This window comes from Syzygium oleosum, unplaced genomic scaffold, assembly GCF_021117445.2.
Source record: "Syzygium oleosum isolate NSW1041296 unplaced genomic scaffold, Sole_v2.1 Sole_v2.59, whole genome shotgun sequence".
NCBI lineage: Eukaryota > Viridiplantae > Streptophyta > Magnoliopsida > Myrtales > Myrtaceae > Syzygium > Syzygium oleosum.
The window spans coordinates 440,286-464,988 of NW_026607543.1; the positions used below are offsets into that span (position 1 = coordinate 440,286).

Here is a 24,703-nt window from a genome sequence, read left to right on the forward strand (position 1 = left end):
TCCAACTATACGATGTATTCCGGGTGTGATTCGAAAACTTTGAAGCATTCGGCGGGTCGGTGTGTAGTTGAATCAATGCCATTGCCACTTGGGGACCATATTATATACTGTACCTTCTGCACGGAATTAGTAAGGTCATTGACGTGGATATTATATGCTTGCTGGCTCTTAGCAGGGTTCTAGCGCTTCTTTTAATTTTATCTGATACGACGATACTCATGCTATCATTCGACCAAGATGGGTGTCTACATGATCTTGTCTGTTCAAACAGTTAGACGGATAGAACCAGAAGCAACAAGGTTGAAAGTAGGAGCATACATCCATTGAATACCTGCCAAAAAGCCTTCTGAAAACGCCAAAACAGAACTTCATAACTGGAGTTGCCTGAGCTATAAAGCAGACGACTTTTTGGCCCCAAACGAAAGGGAAATTTTTGTTATGTGCGACTCTTTAAGAAAGGAGAAGAGAAGGGAATGCCCCACACGTCTAAGCGCCAGCTCTTGTGCGATTCGATGGATGGGTCCGTCCACTTTTCAAGGATAGTTTCGATAGATTGGACTGTACATGCGACTTTCTATGTACTCGACAAGATTCTCTGGACGACGTAGGCATGTCGCTAAGCCTAAAAATGATCAAAAACATGACGGGCAAAGGAGGAGGAAACAAAAAATTCCTTGTGGATGGGGACTATGAGTAACATTGGCAAATGCACACTAATCGGGATCGTAAGCCCTTTTAGCTACGGCGGCTGCTAATTGCGCATAAATCTTTCTGATGTTTGTCAAAGGTGGATTAGATTAGTCCCTTCTCGAAGTCCTCCTGTGACGCTGGACCATCTAACAGCTTCCGCTACGTTAAAAACACAGAAACAAGCTTTAGACACGGAAAGACTTGACTTGGCTCTCTCTCTCTCTCTCTCTCTCTCTCTCTCTCTCTCTCTCTCTCTCTCTGTTTTAGCTTCGGGCTGATTAATTAAACTGTTTTAGCTTTCTTCTATTTGAAACAGTTCATTGATTATACAAGAGATTGAAATGGACATATATAGTGGAAACAAATGCTATGGTATCTGTTGTTCCACCCATTACATTTAAAATCGTGACATGCTTGTATTGACTCGTTTTATCACTACTTATGTTATGTAACGTAGAGCTTCAATTAAAGTGTTGGAGTCCATCCAATGGTTGCACTTCTGACGAGCATAGAAGTAATTTATACGATTCGTGGGATTGTGATTGGTATGGTCCATCGAGTTCATATCATTCAAATATCTCTTTATTTTAGATAAGCCCTTGCTAGCCCGTAAATGCATGCAAAATAATAACAAAAGATGGAATAACTCTCCAAGAACATATATATTTTTCTCAGCTCTTCAAAAATGAAACATCATAGGGTAGGTTAAGTTTTTATTGGCTCATAGTAACTTATTCATGTCTGTATATTCCTGCATATAATCAAATTTGTCGTTCTTCACTATTCAAAGTCAGCACGGTAACTCAAGGAAGAGATGCTTTTCCGATCCAAGTGAAACACAGTTGTTGAAGACGGGTATGATATGTTGATGACCTACATTAATTTCTATACTTTATGAATGATAGACTATGAAATTGGTATTCTAGTGCTACTCAGCTATTATTGGAGATACTAATCTCTGTATGTGTTTTGGGACTTCTGACCACAGATAAGGCTTAACGTACATTGTCATCATGCATGAGAACACGTTTAGTGATGTATAGACTGAGTTTTTCACATGATTCTAATAAGTGTCCTGCAGTTCTCCATATTTAGCAAGGTCATTCTCTATTTATTCTTTTTTATCAAACTTGCTGCTTTTTTGCTTCTTTTTGTTAGCAAATTGTGGAAATTATCCAACCAATTTTGGACCTACTATACTAGTGTCATTGCGAGAAATTCTGATGTAATTTACCCGATCAATCTTTGCCGAAAAATTGCGTATTGATGGTCCGGTCATCAACGCCGACCGTTAACGGTCCGGTCATCAACGCTGTCCTACGTGATTCACGGCTATGTTGGTAACTTCCGACGACAATTAACCGGAAGGATTACATTGAAGTTTTGCGCAAAGATTTTAGGGCTAAATTGACAAAATTAAAAAAAATTACGACTGAATTAAATTCCATACAATGGGTTTTAAATTGACTGGATAAGTTTCCTTCAGCAAAGTCATACCAGCATCGGATCCTAAATTGTCCAAAATTGCATCATGTGCACCCATCTTATGTCAGAACTACTTGTCCCAAAGATACCTCGATACTCTTGCTGATTTAAGTGTATACGCAAAGGAAGGAGCTTAAAGATTGCCAGTGAGAAGCGGAAGAGTGTCATCCGTGGAATACCTGCCAAAAAACCTTTCATTAAGTTCTCCGAGACATTATTTCACTACTGTAGTTGCTCCAGAGCAGGCTACTTTTGGGACCAAAAGAGAAGGGAAAAACTGTATATGGGACTTCTTTTAAGAAAGGAACAGAAAGGAAAATGGCCCACACATCCCAAATCACCAAACTCTCCTGCGATTCAATGGGCGGACAGTCGCTATTCATCGATAGTTTCGGTAGAACGGACTGTACATGCAACTTTCTGCATACTCGACAAGATATCCCGGACGAGGTAGGAGTGTCGCTAAGCCTAAAATGGATTGAAAATACAATGGGCTAAGCAGGAGAGAAAAGATATTTCCATGTGGATGGAACTATAAGTAGCATTGCCAAAGTGCACTAACCGAGATCGTAAGCCACTTTAGCTACGTTGGCTGCTACTTGTGCAGAAATCTTTCTGATGTTTCTCAAAGGTGGATAGATCAGCCCCTTCTCAAAGTCTTCCTGTGACACTTGACCAGCTAACGCCTCCGCTATGTTGAAACCAAGAAAGAAGCTTTAGAATGATAATAGTCTGCTTATTTCACTTGAGCCTCACTAATTAGTGAACATGCAAGTAATGGCGGAACATGAATTAGCAGATTACTTACAAGCGGCTAAAAGCACTTGATCATGTACATGAAGTGACCCTGAGATGACCGAACCCAGACCGAACCCAGGGAAGATGTAAGCATTGTTGGCCTGGAGTATAAGAAAAGGCAAAGTCCAGAGCATCATTCAAATCCAAAAAGAAATAAATAGCAAGAGATGGAGACAAGGGATGAGCCCCGAAGAAGAGGTTTACCTGGCCTGGCACAAAAAGTCTGCCGTTGAGTACAACGGAGTCAAACGGGCTTCCACTAGAAAAAACAGCAAGACCCTGCGATTGGGGTATTATGATATCGTTATCAGAGGGTGCAGGATAAGGTACTGCATGTTAAAAGATGAGCTTTACATTTACCTTGCTCCAGGTGTAAGTTTCTTCCGCTGTGCACTCTGATTTGGACGTTGGATTGGACAAGGCCATAATAAGAGGTCTCTACGTTACAAACCAACAAAAATTACGGTTCATTTCGTTAAATGGTGTAGAAAAGAGGCAAAGTAGTAATATTATTTCCCGGATAACTTGTCCATAGGCTTAAGGGATGAACATACCTTGGTATAAGAGGTCATGGCCTCAATAACCTCCTTTGTGAAAGCTCTTCCTACTCCAGCTGATCCAATCAAAATCGTGGTTTTGAGTGCCTGAGAAGGACAGTAAATGCACGACGAGTGAAGGAAAATAAAGACACAAACACTCACTCTGAAAGGAATGTAAAGAACTAGCAAGGAATAGTTTTCCCACCTTGACAGCACCCAGAAGATCCTCAACAGGTTCATGTTCATGAGCCCAAGGCTTCTTGAAGTGTTGAAGTGAATCCTTCGGAGAATTAAGGATCAGCCCCTGCCATAAAAAATGAGGAAAAATCACAACCTGCACTATGATATATCGAGACATCTTTTGGATTTCTTTTGCAACTAAAGCAGCTTGTATTTATTAAAACATCTATAACCTTTGAATCTACTAGCCAAATGTTTTTCCGAGTCTCCTCCACTGGAGTTTCTGCCTGCAATGACCATAAATCCACACTACAATTAATGAAATAAGAAGATGGTCGCTGACTCGTTATAGACAATATGATTACCTAACCACGAGAAGTCTCCAAACCAGAACAATAGATGAGTATCTGCTTTGACATCTCGAGAGCTATGAGTTCTGCTATGCCAGTGCCCGCCTGCTTTGAGCATATCATCAATGTTAGATCAAGTTGATCTCATCTGGGGATGAATCTATTAAGGATCTTAACTTAATACCGAGACAAGGGAAATTAAACTGCGATCTTGAAGAGATGGACATCATGTACTACTAATTCTTCCAATTAAGCTTCATTAAGAAGGAAAGCATGAGTAGAACGAAAACCCACTTCTCCAGCGCCAAAGAACAAGAAAGTGTGGTCTGCCAAAGAGCCACCAACAACTTTGAGTGCTGCGAGCAGTCCTGCATGTACTACTGCCGCTGTCCCCTGAACAGAATGTGTGTCATTTACTACTCGGGACCGCAAAATGAAAACGAAATCCATATATAGCAATGCATTATACCTGTATGTCATCATTGAACACAAGATGAGTTGTACCATACTTTGCAAGCAGTTCAAAAGCATTGTGGTTTGCAAAATCCTCAAACTGCATAGCTTAATGAAATATTAGTATCTGATGACATCAGAAATCACAATTTTTTAGAAACTTCTTAGTGGCCTAACTTTGAAAAGATCCTTACCTGTATGAGAACTTTTTCTCCATAATTCTGCTTGACAGCATTCATGAACTCGTGCAGAAGACCTGCGTACTCTTGCAAAGATGATGTAATCTGCCTTGACATTCATTGTAAAACTTACATGACTGCCAACTCTGTCCGCCCAGTTGCCCTCCTTTGTCTGAGGCCAATGTAAAACTCATCCTTCAACAAATCCTCATTGTTCGTTCCCACGTCAATTGTCACTGGTAAACACTACAAAGAGAGTCCAATATGTGAATTCTCAGTTACAAAGAGAACATTCTTAGGTCAAATTTTGGCTAGGAAGCAATGAGGCTTGTTAGGTTAACTTCAACTTTGAGTTTGGACTTCTTTCCACAAAGATAAAAGGTCAAAACAAAATTGACAAAGAAGTTTTATATTACAGAAATTGTATAGGTGGACTCGGAAGGTTGCGGCGAGAACTGTATCCAATAAACACTTACTGCTGAAGGACGGACTCCTCCAAGGGCTGTGTGCAAAGCCAATTTCCCAACAGGAATGCCCATCCCCTAATGAAATTTTTTTGCAAGAAGGCTTGAATATTAATCATCATAATCCATCAGTATAGGTTGTGGCGTAAAGTTGAAACAGTAGCAGCACCTGGCAACCAAGATCACCAAGTCCCAAGATCCTCTCACCATCAGTGACGACAACAACCTGAATGCTCCTTTTAGGCCAGTTTTTTAGTGCCTTGAGAACTTTACCTCTGTTACATGTTTATCAGTATCAAAACTGCATTTTAGTTGGACAACCTGCAAAGTAGGCAAGAATAACACCTTTCTTTAAGACTTATGAAAAGACCCTCAGGGCGCCTGAAGATGCTCCCATATTTCTGGCAAGCCTCACCAACAGTTGGAGTATAGACGACAGGAAGCAACTCCTCGACATTGTCAATTAGAAGCTTATAGAAGACCCTTTCATTCCTCTCCTGCAAACCGAAATATGTTGGGTCAACTGCCACATCCAAAAAACAAGAGGAAGTAAGCCAATTACTATAATAGAAGTATTGAAAGCTCATGTGCCTCATAAATTTATGGGAATACTTCTAAATCACAGTAAAGGGCTATAACATAATACTGACAAGAACCTGTCATGCAATCTGAAATTCCAAAACGATCATATCCGATTCAAGTCCAACTTGTTCAAATAAGAAAATTCAAGTTTATTCCCTTACGCATTACAATCACCCTATGCCAACATACATGCAAACATGGATGCGTCAGTGTGTGCATTCAACAAACACTGAGAAACTAGAACTAGATTAGACATGGTGGTGGCGGGTACCCAAAGGTCCTTTTGCAGCGGAAGCTGGTATTGCCGTAGATTATGCAACAACTTCTTCTCCTGGTCGGCGAAATCGATAGCGATCGACACAGATCAACACAAGAATGTTAATGACCTAAGATATAGATAAACTAAAAAATAATAGGTTGATTGTGATGAAGCAACCTGAAGATGTTGAGAAGCAACTGTTGGAGGCAGAAGACCACGCAAATAATGGGCGTCCCTCTCTCTCTCTGTAAAAGCAAGTCCCTTGTTGTAGCGAGGATCTCTCAACAGAGATAACCCACTGCACCGAGTAAAACTTGTTAACATTACCTCTGAATTATTTCAAAGACAAATCTCTCTATCTCCCTCCTATAATCATTTCCTCGTTAACAAGCTAACTCCAAACCAAAACACTCAACATTCAAACATGCAACGCATCAAATGATCTAAAGAAAGCAAACCTCGCAACAGAGAGAGCCCAAGGAGTGACGAACTGGTCCTCAGTGGCACGATCCTCGCCGTAAACGTCCGCGAACCCACCGCCCACGTCTGATTTCGGCTCAAGCACAGGCGTGCCTTCCCTCAGCTCCTTCATCGTGCTCTCCTTATTCACGGCAGTCTTCCTCTCTCCTCCGATCAAGCTGCCTTTCAGCCTCAGTGCCGCCACAATCAACGGCGGAGACAAAACCCTCGCGTAGAAACAGAGACCAAAGGACACCACCACCAGTCCTCTGCTTCAACACAAGCAACGTGTCAAAACCCGAACTCCATCTAATGAATGCTGCTCTCATTATCCCTCTCCCGTTCACTTAAAACTTCGACACAACCGAACTCCATTGGCATAATGATATGAAATCTACCGCGAAGCAGAGTCCGAAGCTTCCTCGACGATCAAACCGAAAAAGGAAGAGTAGAACGATAGATATGTGAACACCGTAGTGAAGATGAAGATGAAGATGAAGATGAAGAGAGATCGACCTTGTTTTGCTGCGAGCATCACCAGCGACGAACTGGCCCTTCTCAGTGCGATCATCGCGGGCCGACGATCTAGTAGCTCGATGCGATGTGTGCTTCGGAGAGAGAGAGAGAGAGAGAGAGAGAGAGAGAGTTGCTAGTACAGGTGTCGAGCAGTGGCCATGGTAGTCGATGCGATGTGTGCTTCGGAGGTTAAAGTAGATGTGGAGCGCATGCATGCAGGCGAATGCAACGGCGAACTTCGTAGCTGCACGCATCGAGCACTTTTTACGACGAGCGAAACAGGGGACCGATCACACACTAGCGACGGGAAAATTTTTAACCAGCGATTTTGCAACGGGCGACGGCGAAAGTCCCAAGCCCTTTTAACAAATCGAGCAGGAATGGACACGAACGAGGAATGTTATAGGCCCGACGGCCTGTGAACCCACCCAAGCCCGGCCCGAAGACATTTAAAAAAAAAATTCATTGTTCACAGAAATATATAGATATAAATTGTTGTTGATAATTAAAAAATTTCCAATTAACTAATTATTTCAAGCGATACAAGCGATCATTTTTAATAAAATATTTTCTAAATTATTTATTTTTTCGCGAAACAAATAGAGCCTAAAAGGCAACTTTTCTTATGTAGAAACAAGAGATTCCAAAGGATAAGAAAAATAACAAAGATATAAACAATTGTATTTAAGCTAAAGCCAAACCGAGTTCTGTCGCATGACATTGAACATGGACTCGACCCCCGGATTAACTGCAGTACATCTAATATCGTAACACATACAAACATACGTACATGCCTCGAGCACCTTTAAGGCGCTAATCACATGATGCATGGAACAATTCCAATTCCATAACTTACTTTGCACATACCATGCAATCCACGGTTCTCCCGGAACTTTTTCTCCATCGACGCGGCGACTGACAAACCTGATTAAACATCCGGACAGCGCGGATGTCAAGTTTCAACCGAAGATTTCCTTTAGAACTGAGGGCAGGCAGACGATCGACTTCTCCTCCTGCTTCATGGCATAAAGCCGGCAGAGCGCAGGACCTGCCACTTTCCAAGCGAATCTGCATTTTCTGACGTCATTCCATCGCATTGCATAGTTGTATGTAGTGTGGTAGATCGCGAGAGCCTCGTTAAAAATATCTTCCTCCTTCCTCGGGCTCTCTTCAAACTCTGGCGCACCATACAGCAACTGCACCAGAAGAATTGTGCAAAAATGAATTTCCTAGAATCAGGTCTCTCCCTCTCCCTCTCCCTCTCTTCAAACTAGGTCTCACAGCAAGTATACAGAATGTCTCTGTGTCCTCTATAACTTTGTTTTCCGGAACCCTGTTCTGACTATGACTGGAAATCATGAATGAGAAGAGACTCGATGAACAAACCTGTTTATATTTATTTATAACATCATCTGCGGAGTACTTCTTGACTTCTGCACCTCCCCCCCCTAAAGCAGCTGCCATCTCGCTTCTATATTCTGTGTAGCGTCTTTCCCACTCCATTAGGCAGTCTCTCGGGATTTCCACGTCGAAACAGGGAATCTTCCAAATCTCTAAATTTATCGCGAGAAGAAGTCAGTTCCCACGAATTTCAACAGCTAAGATGAAGAAAAACAAAAATTGGAGCTGATTGATATTAAGAAGCAATAAGTAGCAGCAGAAGAGGATATTTGACTACACACAGAATCTGTTCAACTCGGTGAGACTTGGTGAAAGGATGAAATCCTTATCAACCGACTCCATCGAGAAAGATTAAATTCTTTTCAGGCCAAGAGGTCGTGATCTCGAATCAACTTTCTATTTATCATAATCCAAATATCACCAGGCTTGATATTGAATGGAGAGCTAAGTAAGAGCACTACAATAAAACTACACCAGTTTTATGAAGCGTTGTCCCATTCCTATAGTTAAATTACCATGCAACCTCACAAAGGTCTTGATAGCAAGAAGAAACTGAACAAGGCAAAGTCTCACCTTTGCCGGTTTGATTTTCTGCCAGGTATGATTCTACTGTATCAAAAATCAATCCGAGGATAGAATTGGAGCGAAAGGCTTCATCCTTTTCCATGTAATGTGGGAAACTTTCTGCCTTCAAAAATTTGGGAAGTTCAATCTGTTCTCCAGTACAATACAAAAGAAAGAGTCACTAATAACTTCCAAGAAAAACTACCATCAAATAGCATATGGCATGACCCAGTTAAAAAAAGATTTTAAAGGAAAAGGGAGTAAATAGGGTAGATCATATGTTTGTATGCCAAGCAATACAGACGAATCGCGCAGAGGTTTTAATATTTGCTAGTGCTAAGCTGATTCCAGATCCAACTCAAAGTAAGCACTATGAAAATATGTACATCTAACGAAGCATGCCTTGGAGAGCTTCAATTTCTATTGCATGCTCAAGAAATTGAAAATTTAAGCTCTAAATAAAGTTACCAACTAGGTCTTTGGCCTTGTAAAGAATAGAAGCAAATGCAAGAGTGTCGAGAGACCCAAAATCTTATCTGCTCCTGTACGTAAATAACAAGGAAGGTGAAATAAGAAGCTGACCTTTCCACCATTCTTAGGAGCATCCAAGGCATCATAGTATATGTCAACCAACTGAGAAAGATTTCTCTCCACGCGGCGTTTTTCAGCATCTTCATCACAACCAAGCGTTAGAAGACGATCCATCAGTGCCTGCCAACTATCAGCAGCGGCACCCACTGTGTAACTGAAAACAGCATAGAAAATGTCAATTTTCCCAAGAAAAGCCATATATGCAGCACAATCAAGCACTAAAGTAGATCACATTATCTTCATGATCATATTACAATTTCATCAAATTAACCATCAGACAACGGATCATGTTACTCATCTCAGACATATTTTAAACGAAAAATCCTAAAGCCAGCTCAATGATGCTAAAAAGGCTATAAATCTTTTCCTCATCAAAATAATATAACAACCAAATTATGCCTCCACTTACTGGCACAAGCTTCTGAGAAAGATGTTAATTAGGTCCAGGAAAAGATAAATACTACATAAAGCAGATGAAATATACTTGGAAGAAATATCGTAATTGCATCATTTATAAATAACGCTTCATTGACAGCAAAGTCAGCATGGTGATGCAGCAGCAGACTTTGAGCTTCTTAACCTATTTGATAGAATAAGTGGAAGTTGTGAAAGCTGAAATGACCAACCTCTATTATAAAATGAAAGAGTGGTTAAAACCAGAGAAAGCTGAATTCCAAGTGTCCAAAGGAAAAGTAATTTCATGAAGAATCCTTTCACTGACTTCTTCCAAGTCTAAAAGAAAAGAAGCAAACTAAAGCAGATTCTAAGAACTAAAAAAAATACTAAAAGTAATTTTTGGCGATGGAAAATAAGTGTTAGTAAGGGAAGATGAATGCTCCAAAAATGCAAGTTGTAAGAAAGGGAAGATATTTGCCCAAAAAAAAAAAAGAAAAGAAAAGAAAGGGAAGATATACTCTCCCATTAAAGGGAGACGCTGTCTAACACAAAGGGAGCATGATACTTTTTCACTATTATACTCATCTATGTTACTCACCAACTTCAATCAACAAATTCCAAATTTAATAGATTAGCCGACCAAACAAATATGCAGAAAAGAATCAACATTGAATATATCCGTTAATCTCGGTACTTTGCTTCTGTGTGTGTGTCTCCGCGCGCGTGTGTAATACACGTGTGAGGTTCCTTTTGGCAGCAATGGTTAAAAAAGAAAATGAGCATCGAACAGTGGACAACCATTCTGAAGTAGATTTGGCTAGAGCAACAAACAATTATTTGCAAGTCTATGCAGCTAGGTTTGACATTTTTTTGTTTCCCAGGTATAACAGGGGCAACAGATGATGATAATTATGCTCTTGCAGAGGCAGGAACAAATTATCATCTGAAGAAACCATAAATATTTTGCAGATCAATCTTAAAACTGCAGCCAAAGGTGGGAAAATCCATATTTCTGTGAGGTATTTTATGTGGGAATAATATGTCAGAACTTTTTTTCCCCCGAGTTCTTAGATCATTTTCTTCAATCACAAACAGTTTCAGCATATGGAGTCTCAGATTTACAGCACTGAACTAAAAATAAGTACATATTCAATCTCCTACCTTGGGTTAAATCTCTTGTTCAACCATAAATCAATTAACTCATCCTCCAAATTCTCAATAGACATGTCGCTTGGCTTCTTGCAGTTCACGTCTTGTGCTGCAGAAGCTGATACCCATGGCTGGCTCGGTTTAAAATACTTCAACAGCTGACACATTAATTGCTACTCAATCAGTAGTTGTTGGAAAGAGTTTAACAGACATAAATCAGCAATTTTGAATCAACAACTTTTATAGATAGTTCACTGATCACTACCAAACAATTACCTAGACAACCACTGCAAGGTAAGCCTCATAAAATGACCGAACAAGAACAGTACATGATGCACCCATGAGTTCATTGTCAGTAACATAGCCATCGAATCACAATTCACCAATGATGCAAAATAAAAAATAAAAATTGAAATTGATCCAGGTATCTACAACTGCAAGATAGAACAACAAAGATATTCTCAAAAAGGTCTTGTTAACGAGTGCCCCTTGGGCACTGGTTAACTGTACTTCATAAGGAACTGTTTTCATTTCCAATGCACTGATTACATGTAACACGAGAGAGACCATGCATATGACATCAAATAACAAACTTTCTTTTATTGGCTGTTTGATAAGTGCTCCAATCTTTCTTAAGATGCCTGGCTTGGACAGCTAGCATGTGAATGGACATATCCCTGCTAACTTAGGTTTGTTGTGCTACACAACATTTCACTGACTAATGACCAGCAGGCTAACAACAGAAGTAGAAGACTGCATTTGGCCAAATCAATGTTACGGGAGAGATTCCAGAAAAAGCAACAGTAGAAACATCTTAAATGTGGAAACTATCCATGGACATTAAGGATGGCAATCCTCTTCCAGAAAATGGCCCCAGTTGGTCATTCATGTTTTTCAACTCTTCTTAAATTCACTTCACTAGGCCTGTAAACCAAAGGAGAGACAAAAGAGGAACATGCATCAAGAGTGGCTGGAAAAAGCAATTATTCATTGATTAACCCAATAAAAGCAAACATGAGCATGAACCATTTCCTTCGTCGTTCAGGAATTAAGTCCGGGCTCATCTTCTAAAGGTCTGTCGTTTTAGTGAATAACACACGTGAATTTTCAGAAAACTATTTGCTGCACTTCAATAACTCAAGCCATAAACCGTATTCATCCCTTTTCCATTGTCCAGGTAAGGTTCCATACCAACTGCTTAGCCAAGTTGGAACACAGTTAGTTGATGACATAAAACTAATCTAGGTATGAGTCTGAAGACCAGTATGCATCAACTGAAAAGCAAGGGAGGCTTGGCACACAATTTCGATGCTATGCTACATGGCACATTTACATGGAGAGAATGATTGAAACTGCAAAAAATTGTCTAATGAGAAAAAAGGATGGTGAAAAAACACCATGCAACTACCAAAACCTCACCTAAAAGAGGAAAATCATGAAAGGAAGATGGAATTGCAGAAACGAATAAAAAAAAATGTCTTTCTGTTGTGGGGGTCAGGGGAAGGGGGTCCAGAGTTGTGTCATCATAAGCTGATCGACAAAAGACATCAACCAAATGTAATACAAGACATCTAACAAGAATGAGTGAATCTCATGTAAACACCAACCTGAGGGTTCCGTGAAACCCAATACATATCCCCATCCAAATCCCCACCAGCTATTTCATCGGTCAAGGAGCGTGGTCTGCTAGTAGGGAAAAATATGGCATACTTGGAATTTCCAACTTTTGTTTCCAGAGCTTCCACATATGTAGCATTCAAAACATGAATGTCTCCGAAATGCAGACCCGGATTCCGGTATACTAATACCGTCCCTGAAATTTGTCCACTGTCACTGCATTGATGATTCAAGGCAAACATTTAAATAGTGGAAGAATTTTGATTATGCACATTTGCAAAAGAGATAACATTGGCTCTGATACCATATTAGAAAGTCCAACCCAAAAACTTAAGCTAATAGGTGGAGGAAGACCACATGAATATAAAGAGAATTTAATTCCCATTGTCAAGCGATATGGGACAATACTTCAACACACACCTTTTCCCTGAAATTGTAAGTATCAAACTCAAATATGGGTTCACAAGAATGGTTACCAGAGATGGGATGTCACAAAAGCAATATAACTTGATTGATGTTTAAATCCAATGGAGGCATGTAACTAAAACAAACATCTAAGCCCCAGAAAAGCATAGCTACAGATATTAATTGGCAAACTAATGAAAGAATATGCAAAAGCACTTACAAATGGTATTAGAAGGATAGGGCAGGATGACGATAATTTCAACTAAAATGAAAACCTATGCATATCAAATACTCGTGAAGATTGACCTTATACTTCCCGCTCTATTAGCAACCGTGGAACATGATTTTACTTGGAAACATTAACAATAGCAAACCTTTTAATCGATAGGCTTTTAAGACCTAACACTATTATTGGTTACCCTACAAAACAGAATACCGTAATGGATGGTAATGAAGCTACCAATCAATGTGGAAGTAGATTCTGCCAGATGTAAAGGATTTCTAGCTTGGACATGCCCCTGGGAGAGGGTTAAACCGATTGTTTGATGTCAACTGCCAGCCAACACTACCCTTATAAAGTTATAGTACATCTATCTCAAATACGGATGATCACTAACAAAGCTTTGCCAAAAGGCATCTATTTCCTAAATAGAAAATACAATTCTTTTATGATCGTTGAAAAGGAGAAATCACTTGTATGGGGTCCTCACAGAATTCATACTATATTTATGAAATTCCGTGAAGTTGGATAAAAGTAAAACGCTAGCTCAGTCAAATAAGCCCAATCATATGCAAACCTAAATTTTGGTTTAGTCATTTCCCCTATGGCACGGTTAGAAGTCAATCCATATCCAAACCAAGCCACTACATAACCAAGGGACGCACTCTAAAATTAAAATTACTAAAGTAACTGTCTCTCTTGAGTTTTCTTTATCACACTCGTGCTAAATACTAATCACGCATAGAAAGATTAGATACCGAGTACATACAGGATGATACAAACTTCTTCACTTTTAAGAATTCCTGTGGGATCGGCTGTCCCCATTAGATAGTAAGAATCTGAAATAGGAATCCTTCCTCCTTTCAAATTCTTCTTTTCCATCTTCATCAGTGTGGATAGATGATCCTGTAGGTATGATTCGTCCAGAGGAATCCCAGATAAGATCATTCTAGCCGCATTGAAACCATCCATATCACCATGGTTCACCGAAACTGCACATACAGTAAAGGAACAAAAGGAAAACAAAAGGCAAAATGTTTTAACATCAAATGGCAATTAAATGAAATATGCAACCAAAGGAAGTAAAAGGAGCAAAGATAAATAAAGATGCGCTTTTATACTTTTGCATATTTAAAGTCCAGAAAAACAAAAGAAGCAAAACCAAGTAAAAGAAAAAAAGAAAAAAATTGGAGAAAATCTCTGTGGACTGTTTTGAGAACAGAGAATATTTCAACAGTCCAAATGTTCAGAAGAATACTACCTTTTAAAGCTGCTCGTTTTCCAGAGAACACACTCTTTGCATCTCCCAAAGCATTCTTCAGAATGTCCAAAAAAAATTCATTCGGGACCCCTCCATAGCTTAAGAGTGCAATCAAAATCTTAGAAAGATATGCAGTTCTTGGTTTATTGCTGCATAAATGAGGACCAGGGTCTGATAAGTTCCTCCGAAAAGGTAAAATTTTAATGGCAGAATAAGCTCCAAACAAAAAGCAATGGGATTGAGTGATTCACCATAATGCAATCTTGATTTCACCCGTTAAGAATTCCAGCCAGTTTCAAATGCATAAGATTTGATAAAAACTTAATTACGATTAACAATATATTGTTGAATATACAATTGTCATTTTAAAAGTCAGCCATCGAAAGCATCACATTTTTCAATCCGCTAATATCATCTTAAAAAAACCAACGACAAAATTAGGATATAGTAGATAGATTGGCTTCACAAAGTCCATGGGGCCTCTAACCAGATAGTCGGACTCAGTGTGTTAAATACACATTAACTCCAAACTATAAAGGCATTGGCAATATTCAGGGGTAAACTGCAAAAATGGCTTATGCTGTGGCCAATTATTCAGAAAAGGCCTCATGTCTCCCTAATATTTCTAAAATTAAATGAGTAGAAGTCTCAAAATTTCAGTTTTAGGGGTGCAACGGATCTCTATACTGTTAGTTATCGTAAATAGATTGTTCCATGCATTTCTTTTGATACAATTAAAAAATTTATTCTCAAGGAGTCACAGCATCAGCATTACTAGGTAGGCCACAATGGTCACATCAAGTTTTATGTAGCTTAGAACTGCCAATGGGCCTTTCCGGGGCTCTCCTTTCCCGAGTTGTCACTTTTAAGGTATTGCTTCATGTTACATTAAGAGGCACTAGGGCAAATACACAAGCTACCAACTCTGCTAAACTAGTTCACACGAGAAACATGTCCCATGTTCCAATTAAATTACTAAAAGAACAGGAAAGCTGCTATTCAGTCTGTATTGGGGTCTTTTAACGAGCTTACCGCAAAGGAAAATCTTAACACGATGATCAACGAATCAAAAGCATAGCAGGGCAACAAACCCACAGAGAGTTTATAAAATCAATAACAGCTTACTGACAGAATATGTTGGTTGTACCTTGTTGCTACTATTTCCAGTGAATCAACTGTCCTGATATCTGAAAGCTTAGGATCCTTTTCAACCTTGATCATGGATGGTCGAATATGAATTGTATGAGGGGGGAGCTACAGATCAAAATTTGGCCAAAACAATTAGAATCGAAGATAGTGCAATGTGGACTTACAGATCAAAATGAACCAATAGAATAAATCGCTCTATAGAGAATTCTTACAGTTTAAAAGCTAATAACTAGTCATCTTACAGCTCATAAGCTGAAGTGATCCTTAATAGTGCAATGTGGATTTTCCTATGCAACCAAAACACTCTTAACAACATAAATGATTTAGCCTAGAATCTCAACAATTTCTGCAGATAACATGACCTGCTTGATAAACAGTTTTTCTTTTCTACTTCCTCTTGTTAGCAATGATGGATGGGGGAAATTCCACCAGAACACATGCGACTTCTATTGCACCCTCATACTGATACATTATAACTATAAGCAACAGAACTGCAGTTGGAGAGCAAATTTCATTCATGTCAGCCACCAAAAAAAAATTGATTCAGGCTCATGAAACCAGTCTGGAGCATAATGTAATAGAATGAACAACCTACTAAGTATCACATAAAAATATTTATCTTATTTTGCTAATATATTGCAAGACTAACATGTTTCAAAAATCAAAAAGGGAACATCAAAAATCAATTTCAATTCCACCAATTTACACGACGTTTTTAAGTAAAGAGGATATAGCAAGAGAAAATTCCAGTTTTTGAAATATTAAATAAATTGAAAGCAGAAGTACATGACAGGACATGAACACTCCAATATTCAGATACAGAAAATAGCATAATAACGCAAAATGCTTACTTGCTTATTACGCAGAAGAGTACCCTTGACAGCTCTACCATCATTGAATAGACGGAACTGAATCAGCAAAGGCTGCAATAAAAGTTTAAAGTGTAAAAGTTCAACCTGTATGTACTGTATAAAAATCAAGCATCAGCACAAAAAAGAAAATCTCCATCAACTACAGGTTTATTGTCGCTGCAACCAGCAAATCTCTAGGATAACAGAAAAATGCCAAATCATAGGTAAATAGCACCTAGAACAACTATAAATAGAAACTTCTAGGAATTTAACTTATCCTAGAGAAATAAGAGACAATATTTATTCAGTCATATGCCTTCTTAACAATTTTTCCCTACAAAATCCACAATAGAAGGAAGAAGAAAGCAATGCATTCTTGTGGGCCTTGTGGCACTGAAAATATCTCAAAGAGCTTCCCAGGAGAGGATGGCCTTAGTTTAATTCTATTCTTCCATTCGTGACTACTTTTTGGAACATGTCAATTTAAACTAGGGAAAGAAAGGCCGACAGCTAGACACAAAATTCATAATATTAAAATAGAGGCAATAAACCCATAACCCCATCACTACTGTAATTTGAGAACATTGGTCACTACTGATATACAAAAAGGCATGAAACTCAAAGAGACTGTTCAAGGCTTGTGAAAAAAATATCTTCACTATTACGTGTATAAACGAAATTGATCACAAGAAGAATAGCCTAACAATGCTTTATTGCAGCACAAACAACTCGCCAAACTGTGACCTGCAACACCTAAGCTGCAAATTCACATTGCATATTGCTTAGATCTGCATTTGTTCAAATTTACTGCATGGTTTGCATCCCTGAGCCCTTTTGTCCGATTACTACGTCTACCAGACAGTCCAGTAATTCATCGTACCCAGGCAGCATCATCCTATTGCCAAACGTAGATAGCCAATTCAGTGTCATCGTGACTATATCATCTAACGACACAACCCACAACCAACCATCACTACGCACTACCAGTTTTCCTTTTCTATTGCTATTATTATGTTTTGTGGGTCAGTCTCTCTTGCACAACAGGAGGAAGATACCATTAAGATGAGACACTATATCCACAGGTCACAAACCTCAAAAGCAGGAATAATCGCGCAGCTTCCCTTGAATGTATTTCCAGGACACCTCAAAGCTATGTCCTCAGATACAAAGCCAGTTCCATCAGTATGTATAAGTGGCTTTCCCTTCTTATCATAGATGGAATTTCCCTCTTTATCCTGCAATTAGATAGGAAATTGACCATACTAAGCGTAAGAGCGAACTAAAAGAATATGTTTAGATGACACCAAATTTTCCTTCACGATATACTTAAAAGATAACACCTTGCACTCCTCATCCTTAATTGTCTCAATCGTCACACGATCCCAGTCAACTTCCAAGCTTTCAGTTTTGGACAAAATGAGAGACATCCTGTTTATTAGCAGATGCACATCATTAGGATAGAATATAGTTCACACAAAGTTCAGATGAAAAACTTCTACAGCAACAAACCGTATCATATAGCGGGATACGCTGGACTCTGTATGTGCATGCATGAAGAAGCATCTTGCTTCATGAACTGTTTTCTTTTCCTTAAGTGCCTCGCACTCCATGCAAACAAAGTAACACTTTACAGAGGATGTAGTAGGGTCTCTTTTTTTCTCTTCTTTGCCTCCATCCTTAAACACTGATGAATTACCATATCAGCAAAGGTGAATAGCTTATTGGCAGTTGACACGTGTATTTAAGCTCTCATTGCAGTAAACAAGGCTCCAAAAATTAAGGTGAATGGATCCCTGTCATGCATGCCATACACTTAATAACAAAGGAAAAAGGGGAAAATACTTTGTGAAATAGAAACTGAAATAACTAACATACCAACACTAGTATGTGCTGATGCAATTATCATGACTGCACAGTCTAGAAGCAAGTTGAGCACCAAACATGTCCAGTAAACTTATGCAGACCAAAACAATCCCCAGGGGCGAGAGGAGAGAGTATTGCGTATTTCATAGTTTCAAAAGATAAAAGCTAGCACAGGCATGGAATTCCCGCTCCCATGCTTTACTTAGGAACATTAACGAGTAAAATCATTGTCAAATGGAAAACAAGAAACATGCTTACAACCAAGATTCATCTACTTAGGATACGAGTTTTCCCAACAAATTTAAGAGAATACAGAAATTTTGGCAAAACAACAATAAGTTTGAATGCTGGGAAGTTGCTTGTCCCAAGAGTTCAAGCAGTTAGGAAATGAATATAATGCACATCAAGTAGACATCAACACTTTAAAAAAAAAAAACTGCTTTTTCTTGCTTTTAAATTCAATCCGTAAATTTGAAAATGGCAAAAAAAATGTTTTAAGTTTTGGAAAAACTTCGTGAAAATTGTGATGGCTATAAATGTCAACATTCATATGTTCTGTAAAGTTTCAAGTATTTTGCATTAAATCAAATCAAATTGTAAGATCGACAATACTTTTTATAAAAGTAAGAGTTAATAGTAAATATCATCCCAAACAAATTCTACATTTCCTAGCAAAAGAAAAGGCAAAGTGAGTGCAGAGAATATACGACTACAAGCAAACTCCAAACTCATGCTTGTAGGAAGCTATGTTTTCCATCTAAATATTAAATGATAGTGGAGAGCTGTCAAAGAAAACAAATTACCCAGATACAAGCCAAAATAGAATGTCATGACTGATTCTTCTAACTATTATTATTATCATGGTTGCCTTATTTGCTCACGAATTCACATGTTCTGATAAAGATCATAACAAAGTTTAAGAATGTCAACACAACAAACAAAACTGCACACAAAGAGCACAAGCAATGAAACTTACCAAAGAACTTGTATCGACGGAAACCAACAGGAATCCCTTCCTTTGCAATCTTTTTATATATAGTAAAAGTATCAGCAGAACCAATCGGTCTGCTGCTTTTATCCGTCGTCTCTTCTGCCAACTTGACAAGGAGAACATTCTCGTCTCCTAGTGCCTTTTGTAAAAGTGTTTTCTTCTTATCAAGGTAAGGACCCTGAATGCACACAGAGTCTCAAGCATCATAGTGAGAACCTAAAATCATAAGGATTTTGTTCAAAAGGGTCCGTAAGGAACTTTCTTAACAGCGAAAAAGGAAACTTGTAATATCCAAATGCATTGCCTTACTTGTAATACGTGCAATCACTAAGAAAATCAAAACCTTCTTTATTAAGTACGCTTAACAAATGCTCTTGGGCAATTGATAACATAATTCAAAAAGCTAAACAACACTTCTTGTTGGCACCAGAACGAAGCTGTACCGTGAAATAAATAGATGGCACGGAAGACACATTCTTTATGGTAGTAAAAGCATCAGATATGCAGAAATATTAATGGGAGTATCCGGCTCCTATCCAACAGCCAACCACTCAAAGCATAAATTTCTTTTTCCATTTTTCCCCTCTAAATGACTCGATCATATCAGGATTAATAAATCAGATAACCAAGGCGATGTTAGACAAGTCCAATGCAGCAAGAGCCAAGCAGCGATATTACAGTGATAAAGATGCAGGTCGGCATTCTGCCAAGGTGCACCAACCGATGTCAGTTACAATATTTTCAATTAACAGATCACCCATTTGCTATATCTCTTGAATTGGACTCAAATTATTCCATGTACAGGATGCATGCTGACAACTGCAATATACGGTGTGAATTCGAAACGGGGAAAAATGACTTAAGTGATGCCCTATTCCTCCACTGTGGAAAAATCATTTCCACAACTTATTTGGGAAAAAAGAGCCATTGCTGATATAAGCTAAAATCAGAATCAAGTCTTATTGTATACATACATGATAAAGCCAAGAAACTTACTTTGAAACGATAACACCCTTGAGGTGAAATGTTGCAATGGTAGACATGTGTCTCTCTAGAATCCCAGTCAACATGCTGAAAGCAGAAACAACATAAACGAATAAAAAGTTTCAGGTGACATATAGATCTTAATTATAAAGAATATTAGGATAAAAACCTAAAATAATCTTTAAAAAGTTTACACATTTTATCCCTTTCAACGTCATAATAAAAAAATTTCTGACCAAAAAAAAACGACATAATAAAAATATATATAAATAAACATAAATAATTTGATCCAGAACTATGTATTCCTAAGCTCAAGCATCTCTAGAATTAAAGGAACTACCGCAGTTAATTCCTGACATTTGCTTGATAAAAAGTTCAGAATTAAGTTTACATGAGATATAAAATTTCACGCTAATTAATTCATGAGATCAGTTTCTACCAAAACGTCATCATGTTTATTCTACTGGCACCTAACATGAGAGATGTGATGGATTTAATGAATTTTTTTTATTATTTGTTTTGATATTGGCATTGTAAAGTGAAAAGAGGTTAGGTCTTTCATTCTCTTTAAAAATTTCTGGAAAGATTTCACTTGTTTAGTCAAACAAAGAAATCCAAAATGTGAAAAAAGATGAAGAAAATGGCTGACTTCTTCACCATACTAAGATAATAAACATGAAGAGTTTGTGGAGACAACAAAAGACGGACTCCATTACGAGAAGAGTGGAGACACCACCATGAGAGCTGATAAAGAGAGACAATACGCAGCTTTAAAGGGTCCACACCACATCCATGCATGCGAGCAAAAGAACCTTTTTTTTTTTTTTTTGATAACCCAGGGAACCCCCGCACGGCCGACAGCCGGGGAGTAAACCCTAGGGGCGACACGTGCTAGCCACCACACACATGCCACCGGTTAAGTCACCCTGCGGCGCTCGGGATTCGAACACTCAACCTTTTGCGAGAGGAAGAGTGCGCGCTCCAGCAGCGCTTCCCAGGCGGGTGGTGCGAGCAAAAGAACCTTTGAGTAGTGATGAAAGTGATTATTCTAGTTGTTAAATGCCACATGCTAGGCAACCAATTACACATTAATGCTAAGTTCAACAGCCACAAATCTCACGAAAAAGCTTCGTCTTTGCCAAACACGCATTGTGACTTAAATCGCAATACAGAAAGATGCAATCATTTTTGTCAATTATGTGAATTTTCAGGGGAAATTAATAATGGATAACATTGCATTTAAGAACTTTTCGATAAAAGAAAATCCTAGCGACATGGAGATGCTAATATCAAGTCATTCTTTTGTCCTTAATGCAAAAATTTCCAAGGAATGGTGTTGTGAGCAGTGTGATGTACAAACATTATGAATAGAATTGCTTAATTTAATATTGAGGGAACAAACTACAAAATCCAACAAACCTTAAGCTCTATTGATACAATTTTCTCCAATATACAAGGTACAATCATCCCAACCAAGCAGCATTGCCATCATGTTCACAGATCAGATGGTAAAAAAAAAATTCCAAGATTATCGCATTAAGAGATTATTTGCATCTAGGCACATCAGAACACCGGTTTTTACATCCCATCGTCCATCACAAGACGTAAGAGACAATACAATGGCATACTACATATTATGCTCTCTCTCTCTCTCTCTCTCTCTCTCTCTCCATATTAACATATTTTAAATTTGCAATTTGTGCGTTCGCGCGTATTTAAAATATGATAAGAAGGGACTAGTTTTGGAAACTATGCACAAATGAATCGCTTCCTAAAGGTTACCTTACATCGGTCATCTTTCTTGACACGAAACTGTCCAATGGCATTCCAGACCGCTTCCTCAAATTCTATCATACTGAGATCTTTCAGCAGTCGAATCCTATCGCTGTCTATGGCATCTTCAAGATTTCCTCTGCATAAAATAGCAGCCCAAATACTCTAAATATGCAGAGCTGACAACATTCAGACAAAGCAACCGAAAAGAGAACTTACTCCCCAGTGTAGTTTAGAATGAGAAATGCTTTTCTAAACTCCAATTCGCTCAGCGCCTTCAGGTGGGGGCTAACTGCCTGTCCATTCCCATTTTGCAAACTGGGAAGAAGTCTCAGACTTCCAATCTGCTGATCTCGCACAAGAGAGCTTGCAAATCCATTGTCTAGCCAAAAAATACCCAGCTCAAATTTTCTGTACAAACTTTGAACAAACTATCTTGCCAGACAAATAGCACCAGAAGATGAAAAGAAGATACAGTTTTGAGCATTATTTTACACGATTCAGTCACCCTCACCACAAAAAACAGGACAATGAACACAAAACAAGGAAAACCACCGTATCGACAGATTCTTTTACGCTTACATTGAGCATACTTTGAACAAAATCCACGTTCATCATTATACACAGGAAGACAAAACAGGACATGTAGGAAGCAAGTTTCACATTTCGTAACAATAAACACTAGCAAACAAAGTACAATAAAATTTGACCCCCCCCAAAAAAAAAAGCACAATAAATATATATAGTTCAGTCGCTCTCATTACAAAAATGGAAAAACTATCATATAAAAACAAGAGGCTGCGTCACCTCATGCAACACTTATGTCTATGCTCACCAGTCACTATCGTCTCTCCAAACATCTCACTCCTCCAAAACAAATCGAATCGGATAATCTAAACAAGATGTTGACACCGCAAACGGTGATGACTACGCAAGTTCCAAATTTGCGATGATGGACCGTCCCCTTTTGCTCTAATTTCTCCGAATTACAAGCACAGAAGTCACAAGCACGACCTCCACCCCACAAAAAAAAAATGAAAACTTCACGTGAAAGAACATCACTGACCGCGCGAATTCTTCACAGGCGAACGGGCCGGACTTTTACCATCCAACGACGTGCGAGCGATCTTCGTCGGAGACGGCGAGGGACAAGAGCCGGCGCCGGTGCCCTTTTCGATGATGCAGGAGATGAAACCGTCGATGGACCACTTGATTTTCGTCGCGGCGGTCGACCTCAGGACCCGAAGCGCCGCCTCTTCGCCAAGCGACGCGAGCTTCCTCCGGGTCGACTCGTTCGGGGGAGGCTGGCTCTGATCAATGCAGATTCCGCGGATCGCGTCCTCGACGGAGCGGGGAAGCGGCACGGACTGCGAAGCCGAAGGGGAAGAAGAGCAAGAAGAAGAAGAAGGAGGAGAAGGATGAACGTTCATGGCGATCGACCACGACGGAGAGGCTGAAGAAGTACGGCGGAGAGGAAGGCGAACGAGCGGAGCGGCTGTGTGCTGTACTGCACTGTTTGTTTTGGCGGTACTCGGATTTTCCGGGAAAATCTGAAATCGAAATAGAAAATGACGACTCCCTCTTCTTTTATTTTCTCGGGTTTTCTCGGCACGGGAAGAGAAACGTGAAGAGAAGAGCGCGAAACTGGGAATGCTGCAGCGTTTGCAGGTTGGGTTCGGTCATGTCCAGTGTGTCCTGTCCGAACCAGGAGCAGATATATAAGTTGCACTTGTCTAATTTCGCTCGAAAAGCGAAAACTTTGTACAGATTTTTTTTCATTCCAAAAGTTGAAAACATCCTTTAAAATTCAAATTTTATTTACAATTTAAAAAATTACGAAAAAATTAAATATGAATTCTTCGCGTCGAAATTTATATATCATAAAAGTTACGAGTGATTCAATTCGTGGAGAAATCAAACTGTATGTATAGCAAGATTTAAATTAAACGAAAAGTTAAAAAAATGAAATCTTTCTGGACAAACCAAATTATGCAATAATTCTTCTTACATTGGAGAACTGATCTTGCAATTTACAATATGTAAGAGTTAAAAACCGATTGTGTTCTTAATTATAATCTTGCATCCGTCTCTTGTTAAATTTTGGTAGTATCATTCTCACTTGTTTTTTTCACCGAATCAGATCCAACCATGCATGAAATTTTCACGAGAAAAAGAAGCTCTCTCTCTCTCTCGGTGAGTGTAATATGGCCAGTTTAACCCACTCCACATACCCCACACGAATGGAATTGAAATTATGATGTCTCATGTTAGCACCAAAACAATTTATAAGCACGAATACGACATTTGATATAAGCAAACAATCCTAAAAGTCTCTATCAAGAAGAGAGATAGTTGTTTGTACGGTTTCACATGAGCACCGTTGGCTTAACTTTAACTTCCATTAATACTTTTTTGTCAATTTCACATTACAAAAACTAGTAAAAAAGATTACATGCGATTTTCCAAGAAATTCTGAGTACTCTAAATTAAATAATAAACTAAAATGTGAAAACTACAAAGGATAATAAAAGCGA

General features: G+C 38.9%; 1 protein-coding gene and 1 pseudogene across 2 annotated transcripts; both read right to left on the reverse strand.

Moving 5' to 3' along the window:
- Positions 1–3,072: 3,072 nt before the first annotated feature.
- LOC130137049 (NADP-dependent malic enzyme-like) lies at positions 3,073–7,208 on the reverse strand (annotated as a pseudogene).
- Positions 7,209–7,593: 385 nt separating this feature from the next.
- On the reverse strand, positions 7,594–23,835 carry LOC130137058 (probable RNA-dependent RNA polymerase 5). 2 transcript variants are annotated; one of them, XM_056307766.1, is made up of 18 exons: positions 23,275–23,835; positions 22,389–22,551; positions 22,179–22,308; positions 20,409–20,483; positions 19,398–19,590; positions 18,068–18,242; positions 17,899–17,986; positions 17,650–17,793; positions 16,559–16,630; positions 15,706–15,812; positions 14,559–14,707; positions 14,067–14,289; positions 12,663–12,888; positions 11,068–11,213; positions 9,502–9,664; positions 8,929–9,067; positions 8,341–8,507; positions 7,594–8,150 (listed from the first exon to the last, which is right to left on the reverse strand). In XM_056307766.1, exons 1-18 carry the CDS (start codon positions 23,597–23,599, stop codon positions 7,914–7,916), a joined length of 2,922 nt encoding a protein of 973 aa, XP_056163741.1. In that variant the 5' UTR covers positions 23,600–23,835; the 3' UTR covers positions 7,594–7,913. The 2 variants fall into 2 exon arrangements, with proteins under 2 accessions (XP_056163741.1, XP_056163740.1); XM_056307765.1 differs by having other exon boundaries at positions 23,236–23,835.
- Between the last annotated feature and the right edge of the window lie 868 nt (positions 23,836–24,703).

Excerpts from the sequence above, each read along its gene's own strand:
- LOC130137058 (XM_056307765.1), bottom strand. The coding sequence starts at position 23,599 with ATGAACGTTCATCCTTCTCCTCCTTCTTCTTCTTCTTGCTCTTCTTCC. Across the intron at positions 22,552-23,235 it reads GCCTGTGAAGAATTCGCGCG|ACAATGGATTTGCAAGCTCT; the intron begins GTCAGTGATGTT and ends TTTTTTGGCTAG. Across the intron at positions 8,508-8,928 it reads AGAAAATCAAACCGGCAAAG|AGATTTGGAAGATTCCCTGT; the intron begins GTGAGACTTTGC and ends CGATAAATTTAG.